Below are 25,285 nucleotides of genomic sequence, written 5' to 3' on the forward strand. Positions count from 1 at the left end.
CAAAGGTTTCATAGATGTTGATATTGTGAAAATGTACAATCATTTTGGCTTATTACACTCATACCCAAACCCATCCATTACTGTTCCACCCAACAATGTCTCAGTGTCACTCTCCCCTTATATAGGAATTTTATACCATTAGTCTCCCATCTCCATCCCAATCACCACTGCATCCCCCTTAGGCTACTACCCTCCCATGCCAAACCCAGAGGCCTAACGCGCACGCGCAACTATTACTGTATGGACCCCCAAACAATATTCCCATTCCCAATATTCCCAATCGTGAATGTTACCCCAAATCAAACCCCTGAGACAAACGTTTTTTCCTATGGGGGTACTGTCCTCAAAACCATATTTTACAATCCTTGTAAGAACACACACACTCATTAATTAATGAATTGAGTGTTCAGACATACTGTAGCCAGAAAGATCAGAGCAAAAAATGGCAGAGACAGATTTAAAAAAAACACAGTAGTTCAACATGTTTTAAAGTTCATTAATTCATATTCAAAGTCTCTCAACACAGTCATTTAAAGTGCATTTCAGATTGAGATGTTTTCTTTTTTTGGACTAGCTAACAATAATTCAGTGACAGATACACACATATACAGATATTGTATATCATATACATATAAATAATTAGCATTGTATACAACAGTATGTCTCCAATCGTTATCGTATTGCACAAATTAAATAACAGTATGTTGCAAATGTGGAATTACAACAGAATTGGCAGGAAGATCTAACATGAACACATCAGGCAAATACAACCTGTCCTCCCAGCACACTCCTTCCTGTCATAATGCAAGGAACATGTGTTACACGGTACAAAGTACAGTCAATGACATGATGAACAGACAAGTGGAAGATGTGGACAGCACAGTACAGTAACTCTGCCATACGGCAATACAGTGTGTAGTTCAGGCTAACTAATCCTCATGGGTTGAACATTTACGGCAGCTAAATCAGACAACGACGACAAAGCAGGAGATTATGGACCTGAAGCTGAACCCGGCCCACCCGGTCCCCCTGGTCCGTATGTGGTTAAATAGCCAGCTGTTCCTCTATGAGTGCCAATTATAGGTGTCCCAGGGGGGTCTCATACCCCAGAATGAGAGAGCAGTCCCACTCTTGGAGAATGTAACTCAAAATGTTTTTTGTTTAAAATGCAGTGGCAAATGTCTTTAAGTGGTAAAAATGAACATTTAGACCATTTATATTTATATAGATGGTCCCCTCTAACAAGCCAGGAGAGTTGCTTCTGTATTGGAGTCTGACAACAGGCACATGCTTGGTTCCATTCCAGTTCCCTCCCTGCGACTCTTTTGGTTTAGGTGCTGGAATTTGGAGGGGATAAATGGAGGTGTGGAAGTGGTCTACTTTTTTGAGGTTGTCTGACATTCAGCAGGATGGGTTGTGTGCATGCCACGTTAAAAGGTAACATGTCTTTACCACTAAGCCCACAGAAGGACCTGAACATCACATCGTGATTCGCATTGTGGAAGTAATGATGAGGCAGGTGTTTTCCGGATCCCCACATAGTGGGCTGACCGGGTATGCAGCTTTTAATGTATTCTGCTTCAGCATGTTGTTGTGGAAGAGTATCACCTTTTCAGAGCAAAAAAAATAAATCAGCTAAGGGGCCAGCTGTATGTATATAAATGGATGCCGAGAAACACGGCTATTTTCCTGACGCATTATGCTCAGGGAATCCCTGAGGCTGGTCAGAGGTCCGAACGCTAAACTGAGGTTGTTTGTCGAAAGGAGATTGACCTACTAATGACTCCCCCAACTCTGGTTTATCTAGCGGAGGGAGAAAAGAAGGAGAATGGCCAGGCAGGTCATGTCTCAGAACATGTATATCCTGATCTTTTACTCTCCTAAAACAACTGGGTATAATTGGATGACATTAATTTGGGGAGAAAAGGGGGTCATTTTAGTAAGTTGGAAGCAAAACACAGATTCTCCCCCCCCCCCCCCCCCCCCACTTGCTCTTATTCCCTACATAGTTGTAATAATTTTTAACAGAAACCATAAGACTAGTGAGCTCTGTTTAGTGAATTGTGAGCCATGTTGGGCTCTCATACTGATTCAGCTGATAAAATGGTCAGGTAAAATTCCAGACATTCCAACATCTGCGACATACTGACCAACATCAAGTCGGAGTCCTGCTACCCCAGTTGAAGAGCAGCGCAGAGGGTGAGAAACATCTGCAAACCAAATGGCACCCTATTCCTCATAAAGCTCTGGTCAAACGTAGTGCACTAAGAAAGCATTTGGGAGACAGGCGGTGGTGAGATAATGAAGACTATTAAACAATAACTGAACAGACCGTAATGAGCACCCAAGCTTCCCACTGTTCACAGTGTTATTTCAGAAATTAAACTACTGTTTCAGCATTTCCAAAAAAGTCAAAGTAAAATAAGCTTTAAAACTGAGATTTGTTCTGAAGTCGGGAACAGTGGCAAATCTCCAGGCTGCACACACGGACCAGGAGGCACACAAGAGTAAAGAAAGCAGCAAGGCAAATGTGAACTTCAAAAACATCAGAGCGGACACAACACTGGAAGCAGAGTGTGGCCTGCTTTTCTTTTGCAGCATAAGACTATTGAACAAATAACTGCTTGATTGTCCTTCAGAATGTGTTATGTGAGAGTCTATGACAGTGACTACATTAACATTCGTCAGTTAGCTGACACTCTCATCCGGAGTGACTTGCATACATTATTGATAGCATACATTTAGTAACAGAGTATGTTGTTGTTATTATTATGTTGTTGTTATTATTTGCTGCTGGGGTAGGAGAGGAATTAAATGAGCCAATTGAAAGCTGAGGATGGTTAGGTGGTCATGATGGTATGAGGTTGGACATTTTACCAGGACTCCCTATATCCATCAGGGCCCATGTTAATCAAAGAGATGGAGACCAGACCAAATAATTGAGGACAACAGATTGGATGTCACAAAAGCAGGCACTTTTGTAATACACAACAGACAGTGCTACACATGGCAGGTGCTACATGATTCCGTTCCACTAACTGTACAGTTGTTTCGCATGTAAAGTTTTCATTTGACATTTGTTTGATCTGCATACCATATTCTGATAAGCCAAGCAAAGCTAGACGACTGGAAAATAATAATGCATGACAAACAAATCCCAAACCTTTTTTCTCAAACTTTCGGTTACACCGACTTTGTGGGTATTGGTTGAGAACTTATTAGAGTTAAATATGTTGAGCTTCTGTTAAAATCTTGTTAATCTGAAAATATTCCCTCCCTTGAACATTCTAAATCCTTTAAGTCAAGGACTCTCACTGTCAAACAGGAATTGATTAAATTCATCTCTTTTGCAACCCAACAGGAACCACAAATAGTTTGTTTATTGTTTGTTCATCATTGAAGCGATTTCACGCATAAAAGGCCTTTTGTTCTTATCTGGTGGGATTGGTAAGAGAAGCAGCATTGCATTCCAAATAGCGGAGTTTATTTGGGGATAATTGTCAGGTTCTGAAACTGAGAATCTGATCAGTGTGCTGTTTAATGCATGCTTCGTAAGGATTGTGGCAAAAACCACTACTAAACACTTGACAAATACAACACAAGAGACAAGTTGTGGCCTCTCGATGGCCCCTTATGGGGCATGGCTTCCAATGACTTAGAAATGGGAAAGCAAACACTTCAGGAGCTTTGTGGCAGCAGAACAAGGGCTTTGGATACGGAGTACGCATCTCACATGCGATCATCCTAACCACAGGGGGCCGTGGGGACGACCAGACCATTGCCAGTGACTATGCACCACTGCTACATGTCGTCGTCGAGGAGGTCACAACTGTGTTGCATAGGAAAGCGTGAAGCTGCAGTGGGAGAGAACGACCAATGGATAATACATCTCCGGGCTCAAAGGTCAAGCTGTGACATCACACGTGAAATAAGGACCTAAAAAGGCTAAGGGTATAAACGGCGCCTGTTAGCCTACTCCTGAAAGCTTGTTAGGATTAAACATGGCATGGATCAGGAAGTAGTGTAGACAGGAAGGCTCTGAGGAAGAGGAATAAGAGGCTTGGTGTCCCTCTCCACCCTCCTTGGCACTGGCTCGCAGGGATGCGCTCATTGTTAGCGTCTCCCCCTTTTGGGGGGGGGTGGGGGGGGGTGAAACGACTGAACCACAGGGTGGTAGACAAGGAGTGTTAAGCCCAGGTGGGTCTCCTACTGCAGGAACACGCAGGGCCCTGCACTGAGCATGCACGTCGCCCACGTGACATCCTCATACCACTCTCTCATTCCACTCGCCCAAGCCACGTAACCATGCCAACCGGATCCCAGTCGACCCAGAACCAATACAGAATGGACACCAGCCTCAGCACCACACCAGCAATGGTTTCAGGCTGGACCATTCTTCTATTCACCGGCCCGGCGTGGGGCCGTTCTTCTCAACGGCATCCTCATTAAGGTACCATGTAGGAGGCTTCTACCTACCGACCACACCGGACCTGCTTATAATGACGGCACAAAAGAACAAAGACAGCCCTTTCAGAGCAACAATTGCTCAAAAGGACTCATAAGATCTCTGTTAGCGCTGTGTTTTAATCCGACCGCAACACCACAAAGACAGGATGATAGACAGTCGGGGAAGAAAGAATAAAGGTGTTTCAAAACCAGAGGGATGTAATACTGAAAGGACTGTGTGGCAAGGGGATCTTTACAACATCACAGTGCTTTTAGAAACCCCAGTTCAGCCCGAGCAACCATATTCAGGGTTACTATATTCTCTCGTCTGTATATCCAAAATCTCTGCATTTCTGAAAGTAGTTCCCCTCAGGTGAAAATAAACATCAGAACAGGCTTAATCCCTCTACAACACTGTTCACAGAAATTACGTCTGGATACAATCTCCTCTATAGAGGATTCATAGTAGAAACTAGTGGTTATGTAGTTGTTCGTTTAGTCAGAGGCAACACTTCAAATGAAGTATGTTTTCGGAAACCCAAAATGTTATATTGAGGACAGGTGCTTTTGAAACTGCGCCATCATTACAGAATAAAATACAGAAGTAAAAATACAGAATGTATGCAAAACTATCAGGTGGTACTCTGTGGCCAAAAGGTAAATCTAGGGTGTTGGTGCTGAAGGGAATATAAATTAAGTTTCGAACATCGTGCAAGTTCTGACTCTGAAATAAAATGTTTAACAAACAATAACAATAAATACAGAGCACTTAACTGATCTAGACAGCACTGCCCAGACAGACTGTGATAAAGCACTTTTTTTGGGGGGGGGAGGGGGCACGTCGTGTTATTCTTTGTCTAGGACTTATACCGAGTGTACTTGAAACAACTTTATTTCTGACCTTGAGCAAGTGGAGGAGCGGCAGGCTAGGTACAATATCCGACGTTGAAACGGGGCATTGCTGAAGGGAGCCGTCAGAAGTCTGAGTGGGTCGGGGGTGATGCTGAGTGGCCTGGATAACAGGGCAGTGTTGGAGACTTGAGAGGTACCAGTCACTGGCTCTTTGGCTTGGGGAGTCGTAAAAGGCTAGGAGGACCGCTGGCCTTGAGCCCACCACTCTCTGGTTGTCTAAAGCCTGCAATCTGTCTGGGTGCTTTAGTCTGGGGGAAGGCAGGCAGGGTAGGGGCCTGGAAGGAGGCAGAGCTGTAGCAGGGCAAACCTCTGGAGGGAGGTAGGAGCTGCCTCAGCCTGGACTGTGGAGCCACCAGGCCCACACTGAGGCCGCCCCTGCCCTGGATTCCTCTCACCACCCTGGGGAAGCCCGCCGTGGCCGCGCGGATGTTGGTGGCGGAGGTGGGGCCTTGCTGTGGTCTATTAGGTATGGAGGTTTTCTTCAGAGAGCCGGGGGACTGTGAGAGTCGAGGTGAAGAGACCATTTTTGCAGAGAACAAACGGTCTCCCGGACCCTGAGAGTCACTGATCTTCTGCTGGGATCTGAGCAGTAGGCCAGGGACACAACCAGCAGGAGGGGTGGGGCTAGAGAGGGAGCTGGGCTGGGCCCTGCTGTCCCCCCAACCACAGCCAGGCCTGGAGCAGGGCGTCTCACTGGGGGCCGCGCTGCGGACTGAGCTTGTTAATCTTTCCTGGGGCTGCTGCACACTGGTGGGCCATAGTCTGGGAGGCTGTAGTACCTGAGGCTGGGGGAGGGGAGAGAGACAACACATTAACCTTTTAAAACCGGATAAACAAACTACACCGAGGACCTCGGTATAACTCCACTGTAACATTCCCGTTCCTCTGCTTTCAAAACAAAACCTGTGTTGTACAGTCTTTTGCCTAAGCAATGTTTACCCAAAACAGAAGTGTCAGTCTCTTGACAGCCGCACAACCGGTCGCACAGTTCCCACGAGGCCGGGCTCCTCACTCTACCACAGCGCCCCTTCCCTGTTAACCAAGGCAGACCCAGAAACAAACCGGCGCGCCTCGACACATGAAACGCTGCGGGAGACGGAGCTTTGATTCGGCAGACTCTTTGGAGTGTGCAGACCGCGGCAGGGGCTTGTCACAGCGGTGGAGTACACGCCTTCGCTCCAGTCACGTATTAGCGCCGCCGCACAACCACAGAGGCCGGGTGGGAGAGGTCACTAGCACCATCAAGAGAGCCCCTCCTCCTGCTAGTCGACTCCACCGCGACAAACCGCGCGTCGCTTCCACTGCTGACAAATAAGGTAGACACGCAGGAGGATGACACGTGCTCTCCCGGGCCACGTCTGGCCGCCGGGAGCCGGCATAACAAGGTGCCCAGCGTGGCGCCGTGCCAGTGCTTCCTCATTTAGTGAAAAGGTTAGTGTGCGCGCCGGGGCACCGGGGCCACTCGCCACCCTGCTTATTAACATTTAAAGCTGCCTGTTAGTTAGGTGGGCAACAGAGGCCGTCCGGTCTCATACATACCAGCCTGTCAGTCACTCCAGGAAACAATGAAATGGAGACCGGCGAGAGGGAGATGGTGCAGTGGAGAAACCAAGGCCGGCAGACTCAAAGAGAATTATTCTGTCAGATGGTCGGAGGTGTGGAGCTGCTTGGATTAGGAGGCCGATGCTTATTTTTGCAAAAATACCCAAACCACATAGAGGAAAGGTGAGGACTTCATTTCCATTTCGGAGGTGTATATCAGATTGTCAAACTACACCGTCCCCAGTCATACAGGCGCATTGGAAGTTGTTACTGGGTTTTCCCAGCTGCAGCCTATCAAAGATCTGGTCTGGCTGGAGAGAAAATGTTGGAAGGTGCAGCTGCCTTTTGATCGTCTCCACACAGATCTATGTACATGGTCATTTAATCGGCTGTAGCTTTGAGCTTCCACATCAGCAGATCAGACTCCTAACGCTTTGCCAGATCGGTTTTGCTCTTATCGCCACCATTCATTAACCATGGAAGCATATTTCACTAGTCCGCACTCCCCAGCCCCCCCCCCCCCCCCCCCCCCCCATCCGGCCTAAAGCCCATACCCAGACACCATTCCACCCCCCCGTTGTCTATTGGGCTGCACTACGCCTTTAATGTCAATGCTGCTCCGTTGGCCCTGGGGCTATTTCAACAGGAAAAACATCCCTTTCCTCCAGAGTCCGGACAGTCATACAGCAGGGTCAGAGGACTGCCAGGAAAGGAGGAAAGAGGAGGGCCATCTCAGCACAGGTGTAGCGTCCCCCCGGACTCTCTATTAGTCTGTGGGCTGGCTGGCCGGGCTCTTCTGGGAACTTTTCAAAGTTTGGAGGAGATGACGCCTCAGGGGTGGGAACTGCTTCTGGCCTCCGGACGAGGCTTCATAAATAATGGATGACAACTCGCTGGGGATTAGGGAGCGGTAGCTAACGAAAGGTGACACAGCTTTCTGGAGCCAAGCGCAGCGCAGGAGAGGAGGAGGAGGAGAGGAAAGCATGGTTTAGAAAGCCCAGCAGGTGTTTCAAGGAGGGATTCACCTTGCCTCCCCCCTTCCCCGAAACCAGACAGAGACACTGAAGCGCATGCGTGGAGGGACGAAGCATACCTCGACTGCCAAATGTAGAGACTTCACCTGCCCGCCCCTCACGCGTCCCTAACCTGCACCAAATGGCCATCCAGCCCACCCACCCCCACACACACTCTCTCTCTCTCCTGGTGCTCCAGATACGGCTCAGCTCTGCTAAATTCATTTTAATTCTAACATGTCTGAATTTACTCCAAACACATTTGAATAACGACAATGGATACCCACAAGCAATTTCCAAAGTGCACACAGGAGTACTCATTAAAATAATAACACAAAGGAGAGGGGGAAAACACCCATTTAGAGAGCGTAATAGAGGTTTTGACAGATGAGGAGACATGGGGGAAATGATGTACAGCTGTGGAACAGTTCCATCTGTCATTGACAAGGAGACCTGCATTCACCATATCAAAAAAAGTTACAGAACCGTGCCAAAATGGAGACCAAATATCCGTGCAATTTTGTTGCTGCATCGATATTTGTTGAGAATTTCAGGAAATGGTTCAGATATTCTGTTATCAGGAGAGTTCCAGCTTAGTGGTTGAATGTGGATTATCTGTCAGGTATTTAGTCAACCAGATGACTACCCATCGAATGAGACTGGATTATAAAATTATTCTTGAAAGAAGCAGCTGCTGAACAACTACGATTCAAAATGTATACGTGTGGGCGACGCAAATCCAGACCAGTGACGTGAAAGGTTTGAGGGAATCGGAGGACTAAGGAAGAAAAGGAGGTGGGAGCGATGAGAAAAGAAAGGTGAGGGACAAAGGTCATGGAGTAAGAGCACAGAGTCGTTATCTGTCCACCCAAACTCCTTTCACTGTCTGAAAGCTAGGCCACACCCATGTAAATCATCTGCTCCGGATCGGAGTAACCCTCGGATGATTTCCGACGCATACCCCCATAAACACATACTAACACATCTGATCAGTGGGTAAAGCAACTCCAAAATGTGCAACTGGTTTTGATTGCCCTGGTTAAAAAAAGTTCAATTGTAGTCTCGGGCTGAAATTTGAAGCAAACGTTAGAGCAGTGGAACAATTCAGAGGTCAGGCATGAGGAGGCAGTGGAGGATGAGGAGAGTAGGTGGAAGAACATATGATTTATAGTCTGCGTGTGGGTGACGCAGGGAGGGCTGAGAAAACCAGCAGAAAAGCCCTGTCAAACACAGATGAACTGTTCCGAGGCACACTGCACCAGGACAAACAGCAAAAGCAGACAGGATGCATCTTCAGACCAGGACAGGGCATTGTTCATCATGCAGACTGGACGGAGGGAACGGAGAACAGGAAGGAGGGATGGGAGAAATCTGAAGGGTACTGTACCACGCCGTATCTCTGAAGTAATGCACTAGCTGCTCCACTCCTTGCCAAGGGCAGTGTGGGAGAGGCAGAGGGAGAAAAACAACAACACACAGAGAGAGAGGAGGAGGAGGGATTCAGGTTAGAGTAATGGACCGACCAGAATGGATGGAGTCACCAGTCCATTTTGAAGCCATTGATTTTCACAGATCTGTTCGCATGCTCTATGTTCTATAAAATGAGATTCTGTTTTCCATAATACACACTTAAGCAGGGTTCAGTGCCTGTGTACCGTTCAGAAATAGACATGTTTTGTGCTGTTGACAATCTCTTGTGGACAGGCACAGGAAACTGAATAGTCTTGTAGAGTCTGTCAACAGGCTGTCGGAGGCCAAGACTAACAAGAAACTCCATCACTGATCATTGGGACAAATCTATTTCGCAGGTGTTCAAACAGGGGTGGAACAATATGGGCCTGCTTTGGCTGAGAGATTACATTTGGGCTATTCAACTCCTGGAGGGCACAAACACCTCTTTTTTATTTATTTTTTTACCTGGTAATGAATTGTGTTCACCTGGTGTCACAGGTCTGAATCAGCCTTATTAGAAAGGGGGAATGGAAATCAGAAGTGCTCCAGATATCCCGGACCAGGTGAATTGCCCTAGTATTATTAAAGGGTGTTGACTCCCCTAGTGTTGTTTCTTATAACAGGGGTTCCCAGAGAATGAGCTGCACTATACAGTTCATCCATCCATTCATCCATTTTGGGCTTAAAAACCCTTTCAGTGTAAACTGAAACTTAATGAAAACAAATAAAATCATACAGGCTACATACTAGACTGTATATAATCACAGTTGAACAATCAGAGTGCCATTGCTATTGATCATAAGAACACAGCATTAGCAATGTACCGATGTATTGAACGGCTGGATATTTGCTTTGAATGATATTTGCTCTGTGTTAAGATGGGGATGTCAAATGGCTTTAGTCACATACACTTCCAGCACAAACAACTGGAACACAAAACAACATGGATACATCAGCAGTTATATCCTCTTCGGGTACGGTCTCATTCTCTAGTTCCCCCTTAAAAAGATCTTTCATCACTCCGCCAGTGCCGGATGAAAAAGAAATACATTAAAAAACATTTTAGTTCAATTACTGAGGGAGCTCTTCGGCGATTAGCAGACGTGTGTGGAGTGTCTCTTGATTGAAATGTGTGGGTTCATGGCCCCACCACTCAGTCAAACCTGAGGGGGACGGGGGGGGGGCACAGCTGATTGGGGGGGGCAGGGTCGGGGGACGGGGGTGAAATAAAGGCTCGGGAGGTTTTGGGGTCTTCTTTGAGGGATACCGTCTGGTAGATTTAGGCGAAGGCGTTTAACCAGTCCCACGGAGAGAGAGATATCAAAGGGCAAACAGGGAATAAATTAAAGGTTCTCTCTTGCCGTTTCATGGTTAGCTTTTCCCTCTGCTGCTGAATCTTTACATTCGGTTTGGTCTTGAAGTGTTTTTCATCGTGCGGTGGGTGTAACTGTGCTCCCACGGCTTGGAAAGGGTTTAGTGAGGAGCCTGAAACACCTTCACGTGTCAGCCAGCTCAGAAACCACAAGAACGGCTTGTGGAGTCACGATCGTCTGCTCAACAGCACTGACCAGCTGAGGGCAGCCAAATGAGAGCTAACTGGACAGGACAGAAAACTGACCGTCAGAAGGAAGAGCTTTCCATGGGCTTGACTGTCTGGGCTAGTGTGGTCAGCCAGCATGATGCTGGCGCTCTTAAGATTCTAGGAACTAAAGCGGAGCGGAGTGAGGATGGCATGAAGGCACTGCTGCAATGGTTTCTAAGGCGTGAAGGGACGGGGCACTTGTTAGAGACTCACTCTGTCTGCCGTGGTGGGGCATGCTCGCCCGCGGGGTCCCCTGGTACGAGCTCTGCCAGGGAGAGAGGTAGGGAGCACGGAGAACACCCTGTACAGAGAGAAGACAGACACCACACAGGAGGTGACACACACCGGAGAACAGGGCCAGAGGAGGCAGAGAGAACAGAGAACAGAGCCGGGCCCAGCAGCCCTCTGTGGAGCTGGGGTACTGGGGGATTAGGGTCCATTCTCCCACACACAAAGAGACGGGGCGCGGCATGTCAATGACAAGGGAGATATCTGAGGATCACAGATATGGAACAGGATCGTGGATGGTTAGGTATCCGCCTTTGGCATATTCAGGGGGCTTATACTGGTGCTTCTCCAAAGATACAGAGTACATGTGTGTGTGTGTGTGTGTGTGTGTGTGTGTGTGGTAGACATCTAGTCACTCTTTTTACATGACATTCAACGGTTTGTCTTTGCCAAAGAGACTAGCACTTACTCAGACTGCAGCAAGATTTATGGCAGACATGCTCACTGGTTGTTTGGAATAAAATTAAAATTTTTCATGACAATATATAGAGCCTGAAAGATATATATAATTATATATCATTTTAAAGTCAAAAACAAACATTCACTTGTCAGCTAGGCAAGTTGTTGTTTTTACACTTAACATTCAAGCTAAGATGTTTTGTGGTTGGAAATGCAATATGTATTTAGTTGGAGAATTTAGATGTGAGCTAACAACTTGACAGGCTGGTTTCACTTGGAAAAACTAAAATCTGTTGCTTAGCAACAAGATAGCAACATATCTCTGCATAATTGTTGAGATTGGAGACCCTGACAGTTATATACCCCAATCAGGATAAAATTGTCTGTTCATTAACTTTTTTTAAACTTGATGTTGGATGGTCTCATACACTGAAAATCAGTCTTAGGGCCAATATAACTGCACAATGGATTACAGTTTTTCTTTAAACAGCCATTACAGTCTTCAGATAACTTCAGCCACCACTAGAGTTAAAAATCAATAGAAGTAATCAGGCCGTGTGAGAATGTTTTTGATGTTCAACTAACAGCTGATTTCAGTTGATTTGGAGATATATTTTTAAACATACTCACATACCCTTATTACTTCAATTGAAGTTTAGCAGCTACCTGTGGCTAAAACTTTTTAATAAACTTTTAATTGCGGTTTTAATTAAAATAATTGCAGGATTAGTTTCTCTTGGCATGTAGACTCCTGTCAACATCTTTTCCTGTCAACATCTTTTGATGTTAGATTGTTGAAGAACAATCTAACATAAAAAATCAAAAAGTGAAATGATCCTTTAATGAATGAACCTTCATTTGTGAAGACTGAAGTTAAAGGAATGGAACGTAAGATGGAGACTGGCGCTGAGGTGAGTTGATTACTGGCACTGAGGTGAGTTGATTACTGGCGCTGTGGTGAGTTGATTACTGACGCTGAGGTGAGTTGATTACTGACGCTGAGGTGAGTTGATTACTGGCGCTGAGGTGAGTTGATTACTGGCGCTGAGGTGAGTTGATTACTGGCGCTGAGGTGAGTTGATTACTGGCGCTGAGGTGAGTTGACTCACGTCTATTCAAAGCCCGGACAACCAATGGTCCAACGGGATTGTCCGTCTTAATTAATCCCGGCACCTTACATTTCTCCAGTGTCTCAAATTGATAAAGGAATGTGCTGGGTAAGATCGCAGCTCTGGTACAAGACCAGCCCACTCCATGCCTCCCAGGAGTCGTCAGCCCATCTCCCCGATGCTACACCCACGCTCTGCAGCGCCACTCTGTCTTAGTCTATTCCCAGCCAGGGTGTCTGAGATGTCTCCCTGTACAACACAATTACAGTCACCCTCCTCCGGTTGAAACGCACCTGCCAGGGAGCCATTTGACATGAGGGACGACGATAAGAAATGAAGATTAGGGAGCCCTGTAGACTCATAGCTGCCTGACGTGACAGCGGCAGGCGCCATTACGGGAAGTGTGGGTGGCTCGGGGCGAGTGGCGCGGCCGGGTGCTGAGTTTACCTTTGCTTTGGGTGGGCTGAAATGGTTTGTATACAGCTCTCGAAGATCAATTTATTACGGTGGTTACCAGTTTCCCTGCCCTGTGTAGACGGCATCATTTCCCAAGCTCACTACAACTTCACATCTCTTTCATCCCTTTGTAATTCCTCTCTCTCCCTCACACATCTGTCTCTACCTCCGTCCCTCCATCTGTATCTGTCCGTCAAGACACAGTTGCTGGTTCCAATGATCAGCATTGATTCGTGGGGCTACGGTTCGATTCGTCCACCGGGGTGCTTTTCTTTGAGCGGGAGGGGCTAACATTTTTGCACAAGAAACCGTTAGCGTGGTACACACACACACACACACACACGCACGCACGGACGGATGCAGTGACCGCGAGGCATGAGTCTCCCCAGAGAATGCGGTTGTCCAACACCAACACCAGACTTCTCGGTGACATCACACAGTGTAAAGACAATCTCAGGTACGCACCGCTCCGATTCCAACAGCCCGTTGTGCCCAGCACACGAGGAGATGAAAGGGACAGAGGGCAACCGAAAGATGGAAAAACAAACTGCCATTGGAGCACTAAAAGACAGCCTGGGTGGGGAATGCTGCGCCTCGGAGACGGAGACGCTCTCGAACCCCCCCTCATCAGGCCTTGTGTGTCGACGCCGGCACGCCACACTTTCTTCCCTTATCTTGATACAGTGGGGAGAAGGTTCTCACAGATTTCCACATAAATGAAAAATGAAATGTCAGAGCTATTACACGCTATGTTTCCCCTTCAAATGAAACCACGCAGTTTGCTTTACAGGGAAGAAAGTCGGGGAGCGGGGAGGGGGGGGAATGAAGAGGACGGAAAAAGCTTTCATTTCAGCGACACCCGACTTATCTGCGAGCGCCACCGGGCACTTGTGTGTCTGAACGCTGGCGAATTCAATTAGACCAGCATGGCACAAGGTGTGTGCCTTGGGCTTGGTGAGCACAGCGGAAGCCTTGCTGGTCCTCTTATCTCTCCCTGCACCCCTTGTAGGAGCGCGCGCTGCCTTAGTCTAAGCACCAGACAGACCCTTCATCACCCACCACCCCGCTGCCCACTCCCTGCACACATGGAACCACTTGCCTATTACCTTGTTCAGATGAAGCACAAACCCGAGCTGTAAATTTGAACCCAACCAACTCCCCACCCCCTTATTCCCCCACACACCTTATTCTAAAACCGCGACACAGGAGGGGGGGGGATAAATCCAATCATGACAGGACACAAGTGGCCCAAAGTACGGCTCCACCAAGTGTGGGCGTCTATGATTGAACAGCACTTCTTCACCCACAGCGGGGGGGGTGGGGGGCACATCGTACCGCTTGCCTGGGTCCTTTGGCCAGGTGTAGAAATAAGACCCCTGCCCCCTGTTATTGCAGCACATATTTCAAGCGGAGCTTTCTTTCTTTTCTTTTTTTTATCTAATCAGGCTTGTGCCACTGCCTGGCACAACAAAACCTGTCCGTCACAGCTTGTGGCAGCTTGTGGCATGCCAAGGCAATTTCTAGGTTATTGCCATAGGAGCGTTTAACTCTCATTGGTTGGTCTGCACCGATCCTGGAAGCCTGGTTAATCTGGGCCGGCCAAAAAGCAGCCGGCCAGCCCCCTTCGAGATCTGTTAATGTTCATGTCATTAGTGATTGGCGCGCCACACACCGCCCTGTTACTTAGTAACTTAGGGAGACTGGGACAAGGTGGGCGCACATGGGGTCCAGTCATTTCACTGCCCGGACTACGCCCAGCTCCAACAAGCCGCCGGGCTGCAGAAACACGCCGTCTGGCCATAATGTGGCAGAGGCTAGAGAGGCAAACACTCTGGAAAGCACCGGCAACAACTCGAGCAGAGTGGGGAAGGAGAACACTTACCCGGTAGCCAGTTCATTCTATGAAGTGTTCGTCTGCAGCTTCAGTATGGAGTTACAAAAAAGCTATAGAGATTTATAACCGCCAACAATGTTTCACCTCCTCCTAGATGGAAAACTACTTGGAATAGGTAACACTTTGGGGAAAGCAGTCAAAATGAAAAAGCCCTGTATGAAGTAGACAGGTAATCTGTGTGTGTCTCAGGAAGCAGCACTCACAGCGTGTCCCCTCCACGGAGGAGTCTGGGTGGCCTTGTCATGGTAGGTCACCGTCACCCTCTCCCGGGTCCTCCCGTTTGGGCTGTGCTGCTGGCAATGGCATCTCACAGGCTCCACGGGAACGGCCTGGTCAAGAGAAAGACACGGCATTCAGCTGAAAAAGCACGCGATGGCCATTCACTTCAGTAATGTCTTAGTTAGTCTAAGTGATTTATTTTTGCACAGGGGGGTTGCAGTTGCAGGGCAAGTTCTGTGTTGGCAGCAGTTGGAATGGATTCTTATTCATCTTTATTAATAGTTATTAATCTGTCAGACCAACATGATGATAAGCAAGACCCAATCAGCGCCAACATACAATAAAAGACGAGCAGACCACTTAAAAACGAAGGTCATAATTTGCATTTAGCAAAAAGAATGTGGAAGGACAGAACCTTATATGTGGAAGGACAGAACCTCATATGTGGAAGGACAGAACCACAATATTTCAAGTAGAAGCGTAACAACTCCATAAACAGTGTATTGTCATAGGAAGCCTTTCTCGAGTCCTCTGTCTCAGCCAGGGACACTGAGTAGCCATGATGAACAGTACGAGTGCTTCTGGAATGACCACTGGCCCCACTTGAAACAGACGGTAAAAACAGCGCTTTTATTTCCCAAAGAAAACACCCAGAACCCAGAAGACTAATTAAATCCTGCAAGGTTCATCTTACAGCCTCAAGAGGGAAAACCAAGGGTGGTTTTTCAGCTGTGGCCAATGACACACAACCACACCAGCAATTAAGTACCATTAAGATATCCTAAACTTAGCCCTAACCGAACCCTAAACATAACCTCAATAACCAAACCTTAATGTCTAAACTTAACCCTTAATGCTTAAACTTAACAGTAAGCTTACATTTAACTTAACCCCACATTGGACTGATTTTCCTTGTTTTACAATCAAAATAGTAAAACAGTACCACATGTGCGTGCGCACACAGACACACACCATAGAGAGGTCTAAGGCACAGCCTCTCTGTACTGTATGTAGCGATACAGTTTGAGAGTTCTCTGTATTAGGACTCATTTCTCATTACCTATACTACGACCAGGCAATGTACACACAAAGGACAGCTTTGTGTTAAGTGGGCTTTCATGCATCCTTCAAAACCCCAGGGCTTTTTTAAACACAGGACATTTCATCCCCCTACTTCAATCTCTTCAGTCTGATTACACATGCAAACAATTACTTGTGCAAACCATCATAGGCCTCAAAGGGGCCTATAGACAGAATCAATGACATACAGTCTATAGATTAAAAGGAAATCCAAGTACAGACTGAAACTGATTAACTCCACTCCATGCAGTGTCACCGAGGATCTGCAGGCTGACTTGACTGATCAATTATGATATATAACATAATAAACAGAGTGGGAAGGAGAGTGTACAAACTAGACTACTACCATATTACTAACTAGCAGACACCACTACCATATTACTAACTAGCAGACACTACTACTAACTACACCACATTACTAACTAGCAGACACCACTACCACATTACTAACTAGCAGACACTACTACTACTAACTACACCACATTACTAACTAGCAGACACTACTGCTACTACTTACACCATATTACTAACTAGCAGACACTACTACTAACTACACCATATTACTAACTAGCAGACACTACTACTAACTACACCATATTACTAACTAGCAGACACTACTACTACTACTTACACCATATTACTAACTAGCAGACACTACTACTACTACTTACACCATATTACTAACTAGCAGACACTACTACTACTACTTACACCATATTACTAACTAGCAGACACTACTACTACTACTTACACCATATTACTAACTAGCAGACACTACTACTACAACTTACACCATATTACTAACTAGCAGACACTACTACTAACTACACCATATTACTAACTAGCAGACACTACTACTAACTACACCATATTACTAACTAGCAGACACTACTACTAACTACACCACATTACTAACTAGCAGACACTACTACTAACTACACCACATTACTAACTAGCAGACACTACTACTAACTACACCACATTACTAACTAGCAGACACTACTACTAACTACACCATATTACTAACTAGTCACTGGCTAGTAACTAGTAACTGGCACATACTACTACTAAGAAATGTTGTCACTGTTGATCAATACACTAGTTGATATTCAAAAGGGATAGTAGCAGAAGAGAGAGGCGTTTTCCTCGGGGGAAGGAATAGTCCTGAATATCCCAGCTACCTGCCCGGGTCCTCTGGCCTTGGATCATGCATCCGGGCTGATTCCAGTAATAAAGGAGATCAGCTAAGACACGCTGAAAATACAGCAACAGGAGGAGGATGGCTCTCTGAAATAAACAGTCCTCCGTTGATCAATATGCCAGTTCCACTTCAAAGGTAATATTAGCAGCAGAGAAATGCGTAATGAATCCCCCATCCGCTGGCCCTGAATCAGCTACCCAGCCAGATTCCAGACATTAAGAAACCTTAAATCATGTATCAGTACACGCTCTGTGAAATAGGAAGTGGTTGCTATGGCTTGAAGAGGTTTAAAGACTGACACTAATTTCACCAAAGTCGGCTAAAGAAATGTCAGCTGTGCCATATGAATGGTAGATTTCAGGGAATTTGGAACTAGTTGACCAATTACATCAATTAATTGGAATCCTCCATCTGATTGGATACATTATACGGGACACAACAGAAGGAAACTACAGGATAGAATAGAAAATCAATATTTGGAAACGATTTGCACACCGCCCATCATGTGTTGTCAAAAACATTTGACAAATGACACGGTGCATCAAAAACATCCGCGTGTAATGAACACCACACTGTTGGGTAAAAAGCTGTGGTTGAAAGAGAACAAAATAAAAGTATCCTTTCAACACGTTGGAGGAGAGGAATTCAGCAAAGTGGTAAGCCTCAATCAATAACACATATGGACACATCCTTTCTCCCTCAGCTTTCTCACACTTCTCACCACCCACCCTGCCACTGGGCCCAAGACAGGAAGCAGGACCGGCTCATCCAGGTAAGGAAACACAAAACAGCCACTTCCCAACAAGGGCCCAGAAGAACATGAGATGCTTCTCCCACAGTTTTCACCACAGCACGACCAGTCTCATGTCCAGCCCCTGTCCAGAGATATACACACCACGACCAGTCTCATGTCCAGCCCCTGTCCAGAGATATACACAGCACGACCAGTCTCATGTCCAGCCCCTGTCCAGAGATATACACACCACGACCAGTCTCATGTCCAGCCCCTGTCCAGAGATATACACACCACGACCAGTCTCATGTCCAGCCCCTGTCCAGAGATATACACAGCACGACCAGTCTCATGTCCAGCCCCTGTCCAGAGATATACACAGCACGACCAGTCTCATGTCCAGCCCCTGTCCAGAGATATACACAGCACGACCAGTCTCATGTTCAGCCCCTGTCCAGAGATATACACAGCACGACCAGTCTCATGTCCAGCCCCTGTCCAGAGATATACACAGCACGACCAGTCTCATGTCCAGCCCCTGTCCAGAGATATACACAGCACGACCAGTCTCATGTCCAGCCCCTGTCCAGAGATATACACAGCACGACCAGTCTCATGTCCAGCCCCTGTCCAGAGATATACACAGCACGACCAGTCTCATGTCCAGCCCCTGTCCAGAGATATACACAGCACGACCAGTCTCATGTCCAGCCCCTGTCCAGAGATATACACAGCACGACCAGTCTCATGTCCAGTCCCTGTCCAGAGATATACACAGCCCATAGTTACTGCAAGTTCCCCACAGAGAGTGGATGGCAGAGGAGAGGCTTATCGACTAACTGGAGGTGACATGTCACTATGTGGCTATATCTATAAGTGGCTGTGGTTATGGGAGACGCTAATCAAGTCCTGGGGTTTGACAGCGGCCATTGCGGATGGGTCACAGTGGTAGCAACGGCGGGAGAAAGGTTGGATGTTTGGAGCCTAGGGAGTGAACTTTGTCACACTAGTAAGCACAAACCATCTGCTGGGTAAGTTGAGCAATGATCTGGTCTTTACTCCTCAGCTCCTCTTTCAGCTCCTGCACCTCTCTTAACAGCTCCTCCACCTGTAACACACACACACAAACACACAAAAAGAAGAATGTTTAGTTCAGTCACAGATATTTGACCCCCTCCGGGCTTTTAAACAAACACATTTTACTCCAGACTAATCTTCAACCATTCCATGTAGGTCTGCCAAAACCTGAGACGGAATGCAATTGATTAATTCTACTGAAGATGTCAGGGAACAAAGTAGCCTCAAAATGCGATCAGCAAAATCATAGGTCAGAGTCACAAACCACGAATCTGGCTGTGAGTCTGGGATGCCTCGTGGCAGGGGGATGGAGAGAGAGAGAGAAAAAGAGACAATGACAGAGGAAAAAGAGGGACGCAAGCATGTGTGGAAAGCCAGACGAAGATGAGAGGGCGAAGCTCGGGAATGAGAACCTAACCCCTGTCAGTAGGGGGGAGGATGGAGCGCTCAGTCTGGATCAGCACCACAGCGGGTCCTGCCTATGCAGGTCTGATCTGCCTGAGTCAAACACGGAGGGGGAACCTAAGGGCCAGGCGGCACTCTCATGTGCCCCCAGTCAGGCCCCCTCTGGCCAGGCCAACACCTGCTGCAGACTCCCTTCCCTGGCACCGACACGCACTTCAGCCCTGCCAGACAAACACACTGAACTAGTACACGCGCCTCTAAACAGGATGTATTTATAGTATGCATTACGAATGCCTTCTGGCTCTTGCTCCACCCTCAGTGAAAGTGTAGGCTAGAGAATACTTAGGGACAGCCGTGGTTTGGAGCCTCCTCCACCCATGTCAATGGGCATACAGGCAGAGCCTGGGCTATGCTAAAGCAGCTCTCTGCCAGCTCCCAAGGTGGGGGATAAGAGGTGTGGCTTGGGGTTCTGCCAGCTTGTTAGGGTCCTCAATATTTTTCTGGTTCAGGGTGGTTAATCTCACTTGTCGCCGGTGGCGTCTTCAGTCCCACTCCTGCACCCCATCCCTCTCTCCCTCCCTCCCTCACCCCCCTCTCATTCTGACTCCCTCTCCACCGTTCCGGCGGCTTATCACTCCCCCTGCCGGCCCCAGACAGACAGACACGCTGGGAGGGCAAGGCTAGCTGGCAGAGCTGGAGTACATTGGCCCAGCGAGGTACAGATCTGTAATGCAGACAGGTCAGAAGGGGGCTGAGACTCGGATGGCCAAGGCCCTTGTAATGTAGAGAGGACAAGTAATAGAACACACTGCTTGAAACCTTAAAAAAGGAGATAAAAAGAAGCAAGTGCCCCGGTCATGCAGACAATTGGAAAAATGTACAATATACTGTACATAGAAAATGTTACTCGCCCAGAGAACAAGCAGATACACAAACAACACAGCATTGACAAAGTGAAAACGATAATCTGAAATTGGACAATGTACCATTTTCCACAGTGGACATAAACAAGGTACGTACACAAACAATCAACCAGCCATCAACAACTCGAACCACTCAGGCAAGCCGTACACAGGTAGAAAACAGGAACAGGTGATACATGACTTGGGTCTAATCCATTCTCTACATGGAGCTGTGAGTGTGTGTGAGTTAAACAGTAGATCTCACCTGTGGAGATTGAATGGGGTCCTCTCGGGATACTGGACTCAAGGTATCCAGAGTCAGAGTGTTGTCCATCTCACTACCATCTTCCATCTAAACAAGAACACAGAAACACACCGTTCTAAAGAGTCAAACAGAACATTTGCCAACTGACTGGATTGACTTGTCATTTTTACCAACCACATTTTTACTTTAGCCTCTCTTCTCTGGTTCGAAAAGCTGCTCTTTGGCAGTGGCTGGGTTGATAACCCAATATTAAAGACTGGTGTTCCAACAATAAGGCTTTACTGTGGGTGAAAACACATAAAAAGGACTTTAAAGTGTAACTGATCAATGCTCCATCATACCATGTCAGTTGGCCATTTCTCACAGAGCTCTACAGCTCCCATCCAGAAAATAGTAGTGAAAAGGATGTATACAAATACTGGGGGGGGGGGTCAGGGGCTTGTCTGGATACTTCAGCAACTCAGATACTACTCAGCGGAGGAGTCTGACAGGTTTTCATACTCCAAAAGCTGGCCTTTAAGAGACCTAACCCAACATGATGATAGCTGCCTTAGATATGTTTGTGACTCTTTCCCACAAAGCTGAATCAACTCCACCGAGTCCCATCCCACCCCCTGGTCAGGCTTGGGGCTAACCACGCCAGGAGTGGTTTTAGCACGTCGAGCTAACAAAAGCACTCAATAGTGCTCCCACACTGCTCAGTGAGCCAGTGAGAGCCAGCAGTTTGAAGGCATTAAGTACAATTTATGTAAACACAGTGACAGGGGCCATTTTCAGAGAACACCCTCAGTTTGATAGAACCTATGTAAGAAAAGCCTTGGAGATGAAGAGAACAAGAGAAAAGGAGATTGATTTCCATTACCAAAAGTCGGGCCTGTTTCGAGCAAAAGTCGCTTTTTTTCCTAGAACCCTCTTCATTATTCCAATAGATCTTCCTACGCGACAGTTGACAGTTAATAGCACAGTTCACACTTCTATTATTCTCTTACTGAGGTTGCGGACAAATGGCCTGTACGGACCAGGTTAAATGAATATGGACAGGGTTAAATGAATATGGACAGGGTTAAATGAATATGGACAGGGTTAAATTAATATGGACAGGGTTAATTGAATAAATACATTTAAAAATATGCACAACAACGGTAGCAATTAAAAGAAAGCCGTTTGGAGACAATGGGGAAATAATTCAAGATGAAGAGCTCACCCCATCATATAATGGGTTGAAGAGAAAAATCTGAAAATATTCAGGTCTGAGTGACACCTCTTATTGGTGTTCCAAGTGGTCAAACATATCTACAAAGTGTACACAGTTCCATAGTCATTTCATGCACTTCTAATGACTCAACAACAAGGAGCTTTTGTTTCGCTCGGTCCTTTTGTAGTCGTTCTCTGGGAAACTGGGGCAGACACACTACCGCACTGTAGTAGTGTTGTTTGTAGTTACCGTTGCCATTTAAGAAATCCAATACAATCTTACAGTGCTAGGCTTTAACAAGGCAATTAAGAGAAGCACATCATAATTATCTGTGTAGAACTGAATCACGGGTGAATTCAGGAGTGTTCAGCTGTGAATTATCTTCCCAATATGATGAACATTAGCCAGTTCTGTTTAGAACAACACTGGGCGTGATGTCTTTGTCTTCTAACTGCACATCAAACACAGGAACGGCAGGTAGCCCAGCGGTCAGAGAATCTAATCAGTAACTGGCAACCCGGCATGGTGATATATCTGTCCTCTGTCCCTGAGCAGGCCAGTTAACACTAATTGCTCCCAGGGTACTTTGTTTCATAAGTGTTCGTGAACACTGACACAGAGTTCTGTGATGTGGAAATAGGAAGTTCACATTTGGACTCACGGGTGTTTAACTTGCTTGAATGACATCAAAGAGAATGTATTATAATCCTCAATGTCTCATGTTCCCTATTCATTTACAGCATTTTCATAACAAAAGATGAACAGAAGTGTCCTAATTAGCCAGAGGGATGTAGCGGACTGTGTTCACAGTCCAGAATCCTGTCAGTCAAGAGGAGAACGTACGCTCTAAGGTCATTCACGGCATATTACTGCACAACCAGTCTTCCAATTAAGGGGCTTATCGGTGCCCAAATCTGTTATGTTCAGGCTGTAAACAGATCTGCGTATAAGGGGATATAGACAACATGTTTCAACTAATACAGAGAGAAACAGTAACGACATGGGCTAGAGCCACTACATGAGAAGTGATCCTTTAGTGTCAATCAAGCATTCAATAAATAAACATCAGAACAAGCCACCAGGGCTGCCGTGTGATCATGGGATGACGGAGTGCTCCCTACAGAGCTGTGGAGAAGAGGATGAAGACTGATCCCTCTGTCCCCCCCTCTCCTCTACCATCTCATCCTCTCAAATCCCTGTCGTCTCACTGCCTAGGAGGAGTCTGTAAGCTCCTCTTTAGTTTGGATACACACTGCCCTATGCCCATCAATGGAGCTCAGGACGCTCAGAGGATGTGAATCTGAGATGATCTGAACAACATTACAATCCTGACACAAAACCTATAGACAAGGATTTACTTATTGCAGACATGAAACCCCATAATAATTATAATTTGGTTATAATTGTGACATAATTTGCCATGTAGGGAGAAGTGAAGGGAGACTAGGGGATCATCTGACAAGTCAACAAGCATCTATTGGTTTTCTGTCTACTGGCGCGGGGCTTTGGCCCATGTCCCCAAGGCTTTTATGGAATTACTTTGTACACAAGATCAAAGATCCCAATAAAGAAGACATCAAATCCACATGAGTGTTTGTCCAGTCAATGGGTCCTTTCCAGCTCCCTTCAGAGCGAGGTTGTGTGTCTATCCCTTCAGCAGAGCACCACTTCCTGTGCACTATATCGAGCATGCTAATTGGAACGCACTCTCTGTTTCCTTTCTGGCTCCTCCCAAGCGGATGAAACAGTAGGATGGATACAGCATTTGCACACCTCCCATCACCACCAACGTTTAGCCCCCCATCGCTCGCAGAGAGACACACAGCCTTTAGCGTGACCCATCACAGCAGGCGCATTGAGGATTCACACACTCATCATTGATCGTGTCAGATTGGCACACAGAGATGATAATTGTCTGTGGGACGTGGATAGGGGCGGGGCGAGTGTTGACAGCAGCCCTATGGAACTAGGGTGGGATGCGGATGGGGGCGGGACGAGCGTTGACAGTGGCCCTATGGGACTAGGGTGGGATGCGGATGGGGGCGGGACGAGCGTTGACAGTGGCCCAATGGGACTAGGGTGGGATGCGGATGGGGGCGGGACGAGCGTTGACAGTAGCCCTATGGGACTACGGTGGGATGCGGATGGGGGCGGGACGAGCGTTGACAGTAGGCCCTATGGGACTAGGTTGGGATGCGGATGGGGGCGGGACGAGCGTTGACAGTAGGCCTATGGGACTAGGGTGGGATGTCACTGTCGGGATGCAAAGACATATCAACGGTTGTACAAACGCAGCACTCCGACCGTTGTCTTTCATCTCAAATGAACCATTAAGCTCTGGTCACAGCCAGTTAGACGATAACCCGGCTGATTAATTCCATATGGAAATGTTGGTTCCGATGTCTATGCAGAACAAAAAATAAGCATAGACAACATACAGTCCACTGAAAGAAAATGCAGGTGACTAGAGCACAGCGATTAACCAGCACACTATATGCACGATTGACGTTCGTACACTCTGAACTACAGCGTCACCCGAAGGCCAGCCGGCACATCCACATGGTGGATGGTTTGAACATTCAGAAGCCTGGGGTCCACTGGAACAACATTTGCTTGGCTTAATGACTTCAGGACCCTGGCGGACTAGAAGGTTGTAGAAGCTCAAACTCCTGGTATATAATGAGTCTATCATTCCCTTGAGACCCTGAGGGCCCTTCTGTCCTAAATGCCCCCCAGACCCATCCGCTCGAAAGTCCCACTTGGTTCGTTCCCAAGCACTGATATTTAGCGCGGCAACGATCGCAGAGGCGGCCAAACATTTTTGGAGGAATTCCTCGTTTCCCAAAAGCAGGCCAATGTCTGATTGCAAAATCATGGGTTATCAAAAGAGCATGCCGCGAGACAATAATAAACACAAAACATCCAGTCAACGGCTGTCCTGTGGACGACAAGGGCTCGTTGTGAGAAGTGGACGGACGACGGCAATAATCGGGCACGCTCACGGGGAGGGGGGCACCAACAGGCAAACAACGACACAGTGCAACAGATGGGCACCTCAAAACAGCCCTTGTCATGGACGGGTTATTGCAGCAGATGACCTCACTGCATTCCTGTC

General features: G+C 47.0%; 1 protein-coding gene across 6 annotated transcripts in view; it reads right to left on the reverse strand.

Moving 5' to 3' along the window:
- Positions 1-475: 475 nt before the first annotated feature.
- The window catches only part of ccser2b (coiled-coil serine-rich protein 2b), a 74,377-nt gene continuing 49,567 nt past the window's right edge, over positions 476-25,285 (reverse strand). For 4 of the 6 annotated variants that reach the window (XM_010895648.4, XM_010895650.4, XM_010895649.4 and 1 more), the window contains 4 exons: positions 20,976-21,062; positions 19,348-19,434; positions 15,297-15,422; positions 476-6,143 (listed from right to left, as the gene is read on the reverse strand). In XM_010895648.4, the coding sequence (XP_010893950.2) occupies positions 5,499-6,143; positions 15,297-15,422; positions 19,348-19,434; positions 20,976-21,062 (945 nt within the window). In that variant the 3' untranslated portion in view covers positions 476-5,498. Of the gene's footprint in view, positions 6,144-9,300; positions 9,341-11,160; positions 11,249-15,296; positions 15,423-19,347; positions 19,435-20,975; positions 21,063-25,285 lie in introns of all 6 variants that reach the window. The other 2 variants (XM_034292200.1, XM_034292201.1) reach the window with 2 other exon arrangements.

The sequence above is a fragment of the Esox lucius genome, chromosome 5 (assembly GCF_011004845.1).
Source record: "Esox lucius isolate fEsoLuc1 chromosome 5, fEsoLuc1.pri, whole genome shotgun sequence".
NCBI lineage: Eukaryota > Metazoa > Chordata > Actinopteri > Esociformes > Esocidae > Esox > Esox lucius.